The sequence below is a fragment of the Lycorma delicatula genome, chromosome 1 (genome assembly GCF_047948215.1).
Source record: "Lycorma delicatula isolate Av1 chromosome 1, ASM4794821v1, whole genome shotgun sequence".
Lineage (NCBI taxonomy): Eukaryota > Metazoa > Arthropoda > Insecta > Hemiptera > Fulgoridae > Lycorma > Lycorma delicatula.
Window position 1 is genome coordinate 261,683,434 of NC_134455.1, and position 14,601 is coordinate 261,698,034.

General features: G+C 34.5%; 1 protein-coding gene across 3 annotated transcripts in view; it reads right to left on the reverse strand.

Moving 5' to 3' along the window:
* Positions 1 to 14,601, reverse strand: part of LOC142330998 (uncharacterized) — a 119,959-nt gene that overhangs the window by 37,329 nt on the left and 68,029 nt on the right. For all 3 annotated transcript variants that reach the window (XM_075376546.1, XM_075376539.1, XM_075376531.1), the window contains exons 9-10: positions 11,703 to 11,825; positions 6,392 to 6,995 (exon numbers count right to left, since the gene is read on the reverse strand). In XM_075376546.1, the coding sequence (XP_075232661.1) occupies positions 6,392 to 6,995; positions 11,703 to 11,825 (727 nt within the window). The remainder of the gene's footprint in view (positions 1 to 6,391; positions 6,996 to 11,702; positions 11,826 to 14,601) is intronic.

The window sequence follows — 14,601 nt, forward strand, 5'->3', positions numbered from 1 at the left end:
GCCTAACCAACGCTTGCCATCGTATACGCAACAGACAAGAGTTTTACATTTTGATTTTGGTAAACCTATAAAGCAATCAGAAACACTAATGTCCTTGTGTACTGATACTAAAGTAAATGTTTCTGATTCAGAGGTAGCCTGGACTTTCAGAATACGCTTCTGACTTGTTGGAACATAACTGTGAAAGGTTCTTGTTTCTGCAACTGCTGTGATTACCTAATAATGAGAACAGAATGCCTCAATAATGACACCCCCACCTTCTGGAGAGGAGAACGAGGGTCGGTCCTTGACCACGCATGCGCTTCAAAAACGGTGGCTTCACCTGTTACAGGAGTGCGCAGTGCTGGCAGATGACTTAGGGAGCGACCAAAGGGGATTGTGGGTAGAGTTGAGTGACCCACTTCCAGCCAGAAGGCAAGCAACGTGGTACCTTGACAGAGTACATCTCGAGAAGCTGAAGGGGAGGCTCACGAAAGTATTCAATGAGGATCGCAGGTGGGAACCTGAGGAGCTGGATGCAGCAGTCCAGGAGGCCTGCCACCTTGAACTTCAAGAAGCAAGACGCCCCAAGAAGGTTTATTAAGTCAGGGGAGTAAGGGCGGACGTGCAACGGGCACGTCGCCGTCTACAGAGTAGAGCACTGGATAGAAATGACGTAGAAGAGCTGACTCAACAGCTCCGAGAGTCTAGGAAAAGCTGAGGCGAGAGATTTGGAGAGCGAAGACTGAGTCGTGAAAGCTTCTCCTTGACCAGCTGCAAGAAGATCCTTGGGGACAAGCGTATAAGCTTATCACCAAAAAGCCGGGAAGGAGACTGTCAGTCATCCCAGGAGAGCAGATCGGCGGAGTAGTGGAATCACTCTTCCACAGACTACCGGCCGTCGAGTGGCAGACGACGCCAATAGGAGAGCCAAGGCGAATCTCGCTTCAGGAGCTGGAGGGAGCAGCGGCAGCGCTCAACCCTAAGAAAAGTCCGGGGCCAGATAGAATTCCAGGAGAGGTGGCCAAGATGGTGATGGGGGCATTCCCGTGGACGGTGCTGAACTGTTTTAACCAGGCCTACACGCGGGGTGCTTTCCCATCATGCTGGAAGAAGGCACGCTTGGTACTTCTACCCAAGCCGGGGAGTAATCCAGACCAGCCAGGATCTTTCCATCCAGTGTGCTTACTCAGTACACTGGGCAAGATGTATGAACATGTCGTGGAAAGGCGGCTCTTGGCAGAGGTACAGGAGCAAGGGGAACTCTCCCCTCGTCAATTTGGATTCCGGAAGGGCATGTCAGCGGACCACGCATTTCATGAAGTGATGTACTCTGTCGACGCAGCAGACAAGAGCGATCCCGGCCTTGATACTGTTGGATGTCCGGAACGCCTTCAACAGCTTGCCATGGGAGGTCATCGGGCAGGCGTTGAGGGCGAAAGGAGTCTCCGGACAACTTCTAGCGATCATTAGTTACTACTTAAGTGACAGGGAAGTGTGCACGTTCACGGATAGTGGCGAACGGGTATTTCAGATGCGAGCGGGGGTCCCGCAAGGCTCTGTGCTGGCCCCTCTCTTGTGGAACATCACATATGATGGAGTTCTTTGCCAGGCTTATCCGGAAGGGGTTGAAGTCTTCGGATTCACAGACGACCTGGCCTTACTGATCAAAAGAAGGGATGAGAGGCAGGTGGAGGTCAAGGGAAACATTGCCTTGGCAATGGTGCACTATTGGACGGTGACTCACGGTCTGCAAATAGCACCAGAAAAGTCAGAGGCGCTGGTGCTTGCAGGTCGACGCCAGCTAAGGGAGATGCGCTTCACCATCGATGTTGCAGAGATAAGCCAAGTCTCGAATGCCAAATGCCTCGGGGTCTGGATGGACAAGCGCCATGAAGAGAAAGCAATAAAGAAGACAGAACAACAGCTGAGGGCTATCTCGAGGCTGATGGCGAACACAGTAGGGCCACGAGAGAAACGTCGACGAGTCATAGCTGCAACCGTGACATCAGTCCTATTGCATGCGGCCCCTGCATGGAAAAGGGCAGTGGCGGTTCAGAAGTACAGGAGGAAGCTGGAGGCCACTCATAGGAGGCTGCTTCTGCGGGTGACATGTGCCTACAGGACGATCTCCTATGATGCGATCTGCGTCATTACGGGAACGCTGCCAATACACCTATTAGTGGAGGAACGATGCTTGCGGTTTGAAGGTGTAAACAGAGAGAATGCAAGAGCGCAGATCATGGCCATCTGGCAGCAACGGTGGGAGGCGAGCCAGGTAGGACGGTGGACTATGCGTCTGATTCCGGACGAGAGTGCTTGTATGGGACGTAAGCTTGGTGAAGTTGGATACTACCTCACTCAACTACTTTCGGGCCATGGGAACTTTGATAGCTATTTGCAACGCTTCAAAAGGAGGAGAACGGCGGGTTGCAGGTACTGTGCGACAGCTGAACACACACCTGGTTCGACTGTGTCAGGTGGGAGAACGAGAGACGTCAGATCCCAGATAACGTCGTCAGACACATGCTCCAGAGTGAGAATGGATGGAGGGTGGTAGAGAGGGTGGCTCGTCTCGTACTAACAGCGAAGAGGGAGTAGGAACTCCCCCGACGTGCACACGGCCCTCGATGTCATCAGAGGTGTCGAAATGTGTTTTATTTTTGTAGTTGTGAATGTACTTTGCTAGGTTAGGAATTTATGATTGTATTATGTGTCTTTTCTCATGTTGTTGTTGGATTATGGTGCCGGATATACCGATGGACATGAGGTGGGGGGATATTGTGTGCGGTGCTCTACCGCTGGCGCCGAGGGAGACAGGGCGCAACAAGTAATGAGGGGTCATGGGAATGCGTAGGGGATCGAGGACAGTACAAATCCATCTTGATGCATGTAGGGGCCAGGGGGGCAGCCTCTATGCCTAGGGTGTTCGGGCCTACTCACGCGCAAGAGTGGGTTGGGTCGGAGCTTCCCGTTGTAGGCAAGGGGGACCCTCGAGGTGTGCATGGGGGGACGCGTAAATGTGAAGGGCAAACGAAATGTGTGTCTTGATCAGGTATAATAGGGACTGGAAGGGTGCTCTCCTGCAGAGAAAAATTCTGATCACCGGAAGAGGTGATTAGTATGTTTTCGAGGATGCACGGGAGACCCCGATGGGATGTCAGAGTTCAGACGAGTTAGGGAGGGCAGACTGCTCTGCTATGAAACCCTGAGGCGACTGTGTTAAGCTTTTTAGCGTAGGCTGGTCGTCTTGGGGGAGTTTAAAAAAAAAAATCTCCTATAAAGCAATTAGAAACACTAATGTCCTTGTGTACTGATACTAACATAAATGTTTCTAATTCAGAAACAAATCGCCTGACTTTCAGAATACATTTCTGACTTGTTGGAACATAACTGTGAAAGGTTCTTGTTTCTGAGAGTGTTGTGATTACCTGATAACGACAACTGACGTATTCTTCAGTCTCTTGAACATCCTTATTAAACAGAAAATAACTGTTATATTTTTAATATTATATTTTCAATAATTTACATTTCTTAACTGGTTTAGTGTGACAGCTAAATGGGTCAGAGCAACTTTTCCCGTTAATATGAATATTTATCTAAATATTCGGTTTTATGAAAAGAGATTTTTTTGTTTCAGTAGTTACAGATATCAATGTTATTTGCTGTTCAGTAAACTCTAAAATATCGTGCAACACTCAAGATCTATTGTAAGTCAATTTGTGACATACCGTTTCAGTATGAATGCCAACTGAACATTCCATAATAGGTTTTTATAAAATGCAAGGGTTCTTACAATAATAATACAGTTAGTAGTATAAATTATAAAACTACCAACTGTACCTCAATTTGTCTTATCCCAGTTTCTCTACAGCTAAAATAAAAATTTCTCTAATTAATAAAATTACTTTTTAAACCAGTTACACTACCTAACCACAGTATTAACACTAGCTACAATACAACATTGAAATCAAAACAGTAACCAAGCCTTCTACAATGTTTACATTTAAGGATTATGCAAACACTCATGTCATTGCAAGTCTACTTACTTGCTTTCATGTTTAAACAAGAGTTTATGTGGATGAGTCATACTTAAAGTAACAAACTATCTGGAATATAAGCTATCTCATTATAGACATATCAAAATATTTTGTATAGAAGGCCTACATTATTATCTGAAAAAATACATGCTGTGAAGTTTTTGGATACATTGTTCACGGTTAGAAGGAATGGTGTTTTTAGTAGTTTCGTTGGTTTCATTACTCACCAACCCATTTGAGTAACAAAACAAATTTTATATGATTTTAAAGTACTTAACTGCTATAAACATTTCAGATTTTTGCCATTGTCCCACATGCCATTTTTGGGCCCAAAATATAAGACATTTTCAAAATCGTAAGATTTGGCGGCCACTTTTTTTAATGAAGGACATTTGCTAACAGTCCAATTTTGTTTTTTTTTTATAAGTACTACTAGTACCAAAGAGTTAAAAGTTAAAACATAGGCCTGTTACACTAAGCCCTTCGTTATATATTTTGGGCCAAAAATTTTAAAAACAACAATTTTTAAACATAACTTCAGTAATCATTACAAGGTTTGATTATGTAACAAAATTAATTTTGAGTACACTAAATGTAATGAAAATGGCTGTTTTTACCTGTTGGAGAGTTAGAAAATAGTCTATTACTCAAGAAAGAAAATTTTTTTTTAAATATAAAAAAATATTTTTTGGCCACTACACGGTGAGTGCTTATCATATACAAAATATCAAAATCAAAAATAGTGATGCAATAAAATTTTTGAAAATTTGTTGAATTAAAATAAAAGAAATTTAATTTTTTTGTAGACAGTTAAAAAATAGTTCATCTTAAAGAAATTTCTGTAGTACAAGATGGTATAAAAGTTTCTAAACTGTACTCCAATTATTGCCTAGCGGAGAAGCTATGTCAAACATTAGCAGTGATAGTTTCAAGCCTGTTCAATTTACCAAGTGATAGCATATTATATGCATGTATTCAGTTAGTATAATTTCATATTGTACTAGTACCAGTCTACAATCGCTGATAAACCTGAGCAACAGGTTGCATTAAGTCTTTTTTTTTTTTTTTTTTTTTAAAGAATCTAGCAGATTTCCAAAACGCTTCATCAGACTTTTATAGATATTCATTCAGTCAAAACAAAGGTTTTATAAGAGGTATGCATTTTTTGCTATACCTCTATTTTCAAAATCAGTTACAGAACAAAAAAAACTATCTGAAAAATTGAAAATATGCCATATTGCAGGGAAAGTTCTGTCACCCAATCAAAAGCATGTATAAGTAAGCCATGAGTTTCAAAAAATGGCTAATAATAATTTAATTTCATATCTGGGATCACAGACAATGGAAGTTTGATTTAATGTTATGATTCAGAAACAAATGATTACAATAGAGAGCCCAATATCACAAAATAACAGTGGAGCCCAAAATCACAGCAAGTCAGATTTGTAACAAGGTGCACAATTTTCTTTTACACAAGGACATGGTTTACAAAGATGTTCCTTTTGACATGACAATGAATTCTGGTTTCTATTGGTATGCTTCAAGGGGTTTGAAGGATGTAAAATGAAAAATGGAAAAGACAGGGTGGGGAACCTGAAACTGGCTGTTACAATACAACATAGCTCACTAAAAATGATGCTGCAGAAAAGAAGAAAACTATCATTCCAAACCCAAAATACTATACTGACCTAGTCCCTAGGAACCTTGCATAACTCTTCAAAAAGAAATTGAAGGTGAAAGGAACCATTCTAACATTGTAGAACAAATATCTGAGCACAATCACAGGATATTGAAATGGCCTTTAGAAAATCTGTTTTAAAGGGGATAGTGGCCTCTGGCCACTATCCCCTTTATTTATATATATATATATATATATATAAAAGCTGATCTTATTTACAAATGGCCATATATATATATATATTTGTACGCATGTATTTTAGATTTAGTATGGAAACTTTCTGAAAACACTTCATACATTCATTTCAGAAAATGCAACTGGAATAATAATGAATATTACATTCCTATTTCTAATTGAAATAAGGCAAATAATATTAACTAATGATGGCTTTAAATTATTGTAGACTAGAATGACATCTAGTTTCTCATGCCAAATTTTTTTTTACTGGCAAGCATTTTAATATTCATGACCAAAGTTTAACAAACTACAAGAGTAATTAAATATTACGACTTTTCATAACTACTTAAGGCACTGTAAACACCCTTTTTGTTAAAATATTTTTAATAGTGTAGCACAAAAATAAAATATAATTCAATACAGCTTTTTATAAGAAAAGATTTATCAGTTAATTTAAAACATAAAGCTAAAAGTAGAGCCAAAAAAAATAAATAAATAAAAATGATTAAGATCATACCTATCTTAGCAGATGAGTTACAACTCTGTGATGAGCCAAATGACAGATCTGGTGAACAAGTTCTACTATCTTCTTCACTTCGAATACGTTCACGTTCTTCTCGCCGACTACGATATTCTTCTAAATTTAATTTCTTTTTACGAACAGGCTCAGGATTAACAACAATGGGTTGTGAGGATTCTAACACAGAATCCTCACAAGGGGAAGGCTTACAACTGGTGCTTGTATCTGTCATTACATTAGCAGTAGAAGCAATGCTAGCAGAAGGTTCTTTTTGAGGTAAATGATTTCGCTTTAAAACAGACACCATAGACATAGTTTTTGTCAAAGGAGGCACTTCCTCACTCGCATCACTAACATCACCTGATTCTAAACCAGAATCTTTTTTTGAATTTTTTTCCCCCCAATCGGCACCTCCTTTTGAAGGTTCCAATGCTTTCTGAGGAGCAAGAGCAACATAATAGTCTGGAAGACGAGAATAAGTGGTCGAGGTATAATCTGCAACATCAGTCTGATAAAAGTTACGTGGTGGTGGGACCAGCCCCTCAGATCCTGTTCCACTACAATAGTCATGGTCCAACTGCACTGATTCACCATTAGACACCTTAAAACACAAATGCAATGCATTAAAAAATTTAATTAAATATGTAATTTTGACAGACATATTAAAAAAAGTCTTATTTAGTAAGTTAGCTTAGTTCAAGCACATTACGTGAGTATTTATTAATTACTGGTTTTAGGTTAATGAAATTTAACATACTTATTAATACAACATCTATTTTACTTTTTACTATATAAATAATTTATTATTATTTATTTGATGGGCTTTACTTATAATGATTGGGTAATGGAGAATATTTATTTATTACTATAAAATTATACATTAATATTAATGAATAGGTCATAACAATATTTTCAAATATCTTTATTCCTATGTACTTTATTACATTAGTAAAAAAAAAAATTCAATTAAACAAATGGATTTCATGAATAGTAATAGCACTTATCAATAATTCACAAGTCCTTTTCTACCTGAAAGGTCCAGATATTATTGATGAATAGCCCCAGATTAGTTTAATGTATTAGATATCTAACCATAAAGTCTTTGTTTTTAGTTTAATAAAATACTGATGAACAAATATGTCTGAAAAATAACACAAGGTATATTAATTTGAATGAACAAATAATTTTAATATCTGATTATCACAATAAGTTACAACAATCATAGTAATTAACTGCTATATGTTAATTATAAAAAAAAACTGACATCCAACATGGATAACAAATTATCAATTGTCAGAGATATAATTCTTCCAGGTGCAAAAGATTTACGCAAAAGAATTCCTGCCAGGAGACTTATACCTATTTATTATTTTATATAAACTCCATTTGTCAAACAAAATTTTTGAATAAGAAATAATATTATAAAAACAAATATGATTACAAAAGCAATCGTTTTTTAAATAACAGTATGCCAAAATGTAGCGCAGTAATTCAAAGGTCTGACAAACAAGATAAATAAACTATGTACATTAACATTAATTTTATTGGAGACTAAACAATTTTATTAATTTGATAAGAGTCAGGTATCTTTGTGTCATTTCATCCTCATAAAAAAAAGTGATAATAATGATCTCATTAATTGGAAGTATGCCTGTAGAATGAATAAATAGATAAATAATAATAAATTGTATTCTTGAAATAATAAAAGCAGTATAGTGCACACATCCACCAACTGCCCATTTCTCATTTTCTTAAATCTATTACACACACACTGTTTTTTTTATGCCTGGAATTAAAATTAATCTTCTTTCTTAGGAGTTTGACATGTAAAATAAAAATGAACATAATATAAAACTATAATGAACATTAATTCTGAAAACATACCACTTAAAATTTAGGTTTATTCAATAAATTCAACCTAAAAATTATATATGTGTGTGTATCTAACAAATATTATTATAAAATATTAAAATAAATGGATAGTGGTGTATAAATGGTTTTGTTATTTTTCTCTGGAAAATCCAGATTATGAGATTCAGAAAAATTTAGTAATACTTTGTCAACACTGCCATTTCAATTTTTGCTAGCTCTGGTGGTCATTCCATAGTATCAACTTTCATTCTATATTTCAAATGAATACAAGAAACAAGACAACCTCCAGTATAGTACACTTGACTACTTTTTCTGTTAACATTAGTTCCAAGATTTGGGCTGTACAGACACTTCTTATACTGTTCTCATGAGTCGTCTAAAAGAACTTATTTTTGTCAATATTAAAAGTTTTTATGTTAACATAACAAAATTTTTATTTTTTACTTTCATTAATCAGGTGTCCTCTGATTATGTCTGAAAAAGCAATAAACAAAGCTCTCTAATGACAACCACCACATGTTTTCAAGTCAACAAGCATTAGTTCCTCTATCATCCATCCCTTCCCCATGTACAAGACCAGTGAGGAAGAAAATGAATATGAAAAAGCTTCTCTAACTACATCTTCAAGCTTCAAGAGTCATTTTTTATTAATTATTTTTTAGTATTCACAAATTTTAGAACCAACTTTTTTATTTTTTTTCTTAAATTGCCAATAGTATCATTATTATTTATTATGTATTATTATCATCATTATAATTATGTAATAATTAATATTGTAATTTTATACAATAATATTATATTTATAATACCGGGTGTCCAAGAATTATCTGAACTTTGATGTCTTAAAAATAATAGTCCTATTGAATGGTTGAGTTCTCTTTAACAGATAACTCATAAATTTTCGTTTGGCAAATACTAGATAGCGTACATAACCACATACATCAGCCACGATGAATCTGCAGATGAAAAGCACAATGCGTAGAGTGGTTTATTGAAGTAAAAGCAGATATACAAGTTCGACATAATTTTAGAAATATGTATAACTTACAGCAAACCTCTAGAAGTATTCATTCATGATATGATAAATTGTTAAGAAACTGGAATGCAGGCAGGCCTAGAACATCAGATGAAAAATGGAGATCATTCATCAGTATTTTGTTCACAGCCCCCGGAAGTCGACTTGAAGTGTAGCACGTGAGTTAAATTTTCTGCAAGCTACCGTTCACAACATTTTGAAAAAATTATAAAATTCCATCCTTAAAAATTACAAATATTTCAGCACATTACACCACAAGATCACCGTGCTAGAAAGGAATTTGCTGTGGCAATGATTGAAAGAATTGAAAATTATGATTGTTATCTTAAAAAGGTTACGTTCTCAGACAAGACTATATCTCACATGTCTGGGAAAGTAAACACTCAGAACATTCAAATATGGGTATCAGAGAACCCACATGTTACAATTGACTGTATTATATATAGTCTAAAAATTAATGTTTGGTGCAGACTGCTTTGCAATCGTGTGACTGGACCTTTTTTTCTTTGCGGAAACAGCAGTTGATGCTAATTGCTGTATAGACTTGTTAGAAGGTTTTGTTTACCCTCACCTTGAAGAGTTACAATCCAAAATCATTTTTCAACAAGATAGAGCACCACCACATCAGGGTTTATTAGTGCATTGAATCCCTCAACAACATCTTCCCAAACTGCTGGAGTGGATGTGAAGGACCGATTGCTTAACCATCTCGATCACCAGATATAATTCCATGTGAGTTTTTCCTATTGGGTTTCATCAAGGATAATATACACAAAACTTGTGTAGTGAATATTCATAACCTTAGAGAGGATTGTTAACGGGTTTGAACTCACAGTTGTGAATAAATTACAACTAACAGGGCATGAAATTGATTACCGGTTGTATATTTTGCGAATTACTAATGGTGCATACTATGAATGTCTTTGATTACAAGAATAAAAAAACTTTCTGTTTTAATTTTTCTAAATTCTTGCAACCCATTTTTTTATCTTAATAAATACATGATTTACTAAATATCAAAGTTGTTCAGATAATTCTCAGACAGCCAGTAAAATATAATAACTGTTGACATCACTGTTGTCATTATTATTAATAATCCCCATCCCCAAATAAACTGTAAAATATAGCTAAATCACCACATATTAAGGCAAAAGAGCAAGAAAAATGAAATTAAAAAAATTATGAGCATCTTACTTGCAAACTGCACTATTTTTAGTTGCTAATTTATTTTAAACTGTAATATAATTATTTAGATATTTATAAATGACCAACCAGATATTAATTTTTTTATGTAAATTTCGTATTTTTATTACAAAAAAACCCAGTTCTAAAAGAATTAAATTAAAAACAAACACTCCCATAAATGTTCTTCAAAACTGCACAACTTACATAATAAAAATATAAATAAAACATCTTTCATGACAATATCCACTATTTCAAAAACAATTCACAACACACAATTCACCTTCAAGTTTCTCATTTTCCAAGTTATTCTTATCTTCAACTTTGAATGATAAAATAAGCCTAGTTGTTAAATTAGGCTTATCTGTAATATTTAAGGCACTCTCAGTTTCTAATGAAATATCTTCATTGGATTTGTCTATTAATATGAATCATGTAATCACAATTGACTACCTTGTAAATAATGTTGTCATCATTCAAAGATAATCACAGCCTGTCCGGTCATAATATTTATAAACAATAAATAAATTACAAATATTATAGTAGTCATAAATTTTCTTGGTTAATCATAATTGAAGTGGTTTTTATTCTTGAATAATCTAAGTTCCACTGTGGTTTAGCTATGATCTGATCTCACATTCCTACCAATTAGCTGTGATGTGACTGCTCATTAGCCAAGCCCAAATACAATCTTTTAGTTCCTTCTCTTGATATGTTGGTGGTAATATCATATCACAGACCATAGGTATGCATATACCCGGGGGGTTACACTGTTATTTAATGTTAGAATGAAATAGAGGGGTGAGATGGAGGAAGGAGACAGATAGACAGACATAGAGCTTTTTATGGTTTGTTGTTTAAATTCTATTAAAAGTTGATTTTATTTAAAACTAGTCTTGTGCATGTTGTGAGTATTCATTCTACAATATATACATATTATAAACAGAAACTAATATATATGCTATTATAATATAAATAAAAAAACTTCAGAAAAAAGAACAGTCACACAACAAGCATACAATGGTACAATTACTTGATGTAATAGAATCAACACTCCATGCAAAAAACCAACAAGTGGCAATTTGGTAAACAAATTTTGAAACTAAAAAGAATTAAATCACATTTTTTTATGCTGAAAGTACAGATTTTTAATTATGCTAGAAAGAACAAATTTAGTAAATATTTTTAAAGTAAAATCTCAATTGAATATAAACTAACCAACTTAAGCAGTTTATTTCGATTAAGTGTCATTGCTGCATCCTGCATACGAGTAATGGTTCGACTTATCTTTTTTGATGGCATTGCTGGTATCACAGAAATTGACTTCTTTCGTGTAGATGCCTTAAAAAAGTTAATTTACACAAGTTAAAAAAAACAATAAATAATAAGGAATTGTTTTATTAATATAAAAAATAATATCTTTAAATAAAAAAGAGAGACTTTCTTTTAGATGATTCCTGCACTAAAATGAATAGAGCTTAGATTTATTGTAACAAAAATTAATATAAAGTTAGGTTACAGTGCAATACTGGATTAATATGTTCAGTTTCTACTACAATGAAAACTGTTATGCAACCTAATAGTTGTTGTTATGTTAAGAGTAGTCACAGCATACATTAGTTTTCCCAGTACATTTGATGGTTACTATAGAATAACCATCAAAAATAATCTTCTTTGATGACATTGCCAGGATCACAGAAATTGGCTTTTTTCGTGCAGATCACTTAAAAAATGAAGATGATGCTGTTCAAATATTTTTGTATAGAAATGTTGCTAGTATCATAACACACAAATATGAGTGCTGAGGTAGTAGAATGGAACCAAAAGAGATGTCACTTAAAATTAACTTTAATGAATTTAAATTTAAGTTATCATAAATAACCTTCTTTTATGTAACTTGCTTTTATTTCACAGTTGATATACAAAGCTGTGTTTTATCATACTTCAAATTTTTTTCAGGCAGTTTTCATGACAATTGTGCTACTGATTTAAATGGGATTTCACTACTTTAAGAATTGAAAATTATCTAATTAGTGTGGTAACAAACATTAAAAAATTATTATTTACATAAATAATCCCATCTAAATCAAAGAAAAGAAATTAACATTATACTATGATACTACAAATTCATAATGAAATAGTGAAAATTTAATAGCTTAATTCAAAGAAGATAACAAAAGATCAGTTTTAGCAGACATGGACTGAATTTGTTGTTTTATGAAAATTTAGTCTGAAATTCTAAAAAAAAAAACCACCCCAAATTCACAAGCCACTTTAAAAGATCGGTAATAGTTCCAAATCCAAAAATAATATACTGGAGAAATCATTATTATTATTTCTACTGATTTGACTTACTTTCTGCCCTTCCTAGCACTGTCATAATCCTACAGAAAATATTCACAAAATATAATTGTGAAAATTTCATTATTATTAGTAAATAATTCACATGGCAAGTTATAATGAGTGGGCCATATAAAACTGGTCTCAGCTGTCAGACACAGCACCTTCTGACACACCTGTCAGAAGATAGTGAATTTGTTGCATATGAGTATTACTTTAAGGTCATTGATTCACTTACAAACTTTACTATTTCCCTCCTGTTCAGTGAGAGTCTGTAGCATTTGTGCATCATGGGTATTCAACTGAGTAGCATGTTTTCATTGAGAAGGAATATGTTCATATAACATCAATAAATTTGGTTTATGAAAAGTTTCAACCGACATATCCAAGAAGTAATGTTCCCATAAAATCAACAATTCTAGATTTAGTGAAAAAGTGAATCATATAGAAAGAAGTCCTTACAAATCAACACAACGATTAGTTCAACAAAAGAAGTTTCTTGAACATCATGTCAGCATATATTTCACAGATTATAAATGAAAGCCTATCATGCGAGTGTTTTGCGTGAATTAAAACAACATGATAGAAGTAAATGAATAAATTACTGCCAGTGACTCTTACAGAATATTAGTTAACGATTTCTTGATCCTTTCAACAGATGAAGTGTGGTTCCATTTATTAAGCTACATTAATTCTCAGAATATGCAGCATTGGGTTACCACAATACCCAAATGAAACCCATCAGAAACCAGTCCGTGATTTAAAAATTGGTATTGGTGTGAATTTTTGGAAGCTCGATCATCAGACCAATATTTTTTAAGGAGACTGTTAATACAAAGGTATATTTATGACTGTACAAAAAATTTATGCATAACTTGACAACTTATCCATAACTTTCTTATGGATACTTCCAACAAGACCTGCCACATTTCTCAGTAAGGCCTTGTGGCCGCGTTATCTCCAGACTTATCACCATGTGATATTTATCTCTGGAGCTATCTGAAAGGGATAGTTTACAAGAAAAACCCACAGACATTGGAAGAGCTGAAAGACAAGAGATTGCCAGGACTCCAGTAGGAGAATTGCAGAAAGTTAGTCTGAACATGACCCACCATCCTGGACTTTGAATAATGGCTGTTGGTGAGCATTTTAACAGACTTTAAAATGGATTGCAATATTGTAAACATTTCTTTTCTCAAAAGCACTGTAATAGAGAATCAATAAATGTTAAGTAAAATATTACATTTTGCTTTTCGTTTTTAAGTTTTTATTTCCTGAAGCTGGTTTTATTTGGCCCACTCTATATAACTTTAGAAATTTTTTTTTAGCAGTAAGAAAAACATACAATACAAGAAATCCCAACGATTATTATAGAATGCCTAACAGTAAACAATGAACAAAAAAGCTGAAATAAATATCATCCACAGTTAGTGAGAGTAAAAGAAAAATTATGTTACAAGATTAAAAAATAACCAACAAATGACATATAAAAGAAATTGTATATACTTATTATTTTATAAAGAATTCTTTGGAACTTTTTAAAGAAATCCCAAAAAAGGCTTCCTTGAAGCAATCAACATTAACACAAATACATTTTTAATTCCACAGAAAAGCTAAGTTTCACAAAATAACAATATCCAAATGAATTACAACACCATTAAACTTGCCAAAAAATGGGGAAACAAAAAGTGAAAAAATATGACAACTAACATTTTGTTTTCTGCTGAATCTACTTGTTGATAGTGAAATATATGATCATGAAAGTAATTGATATGGT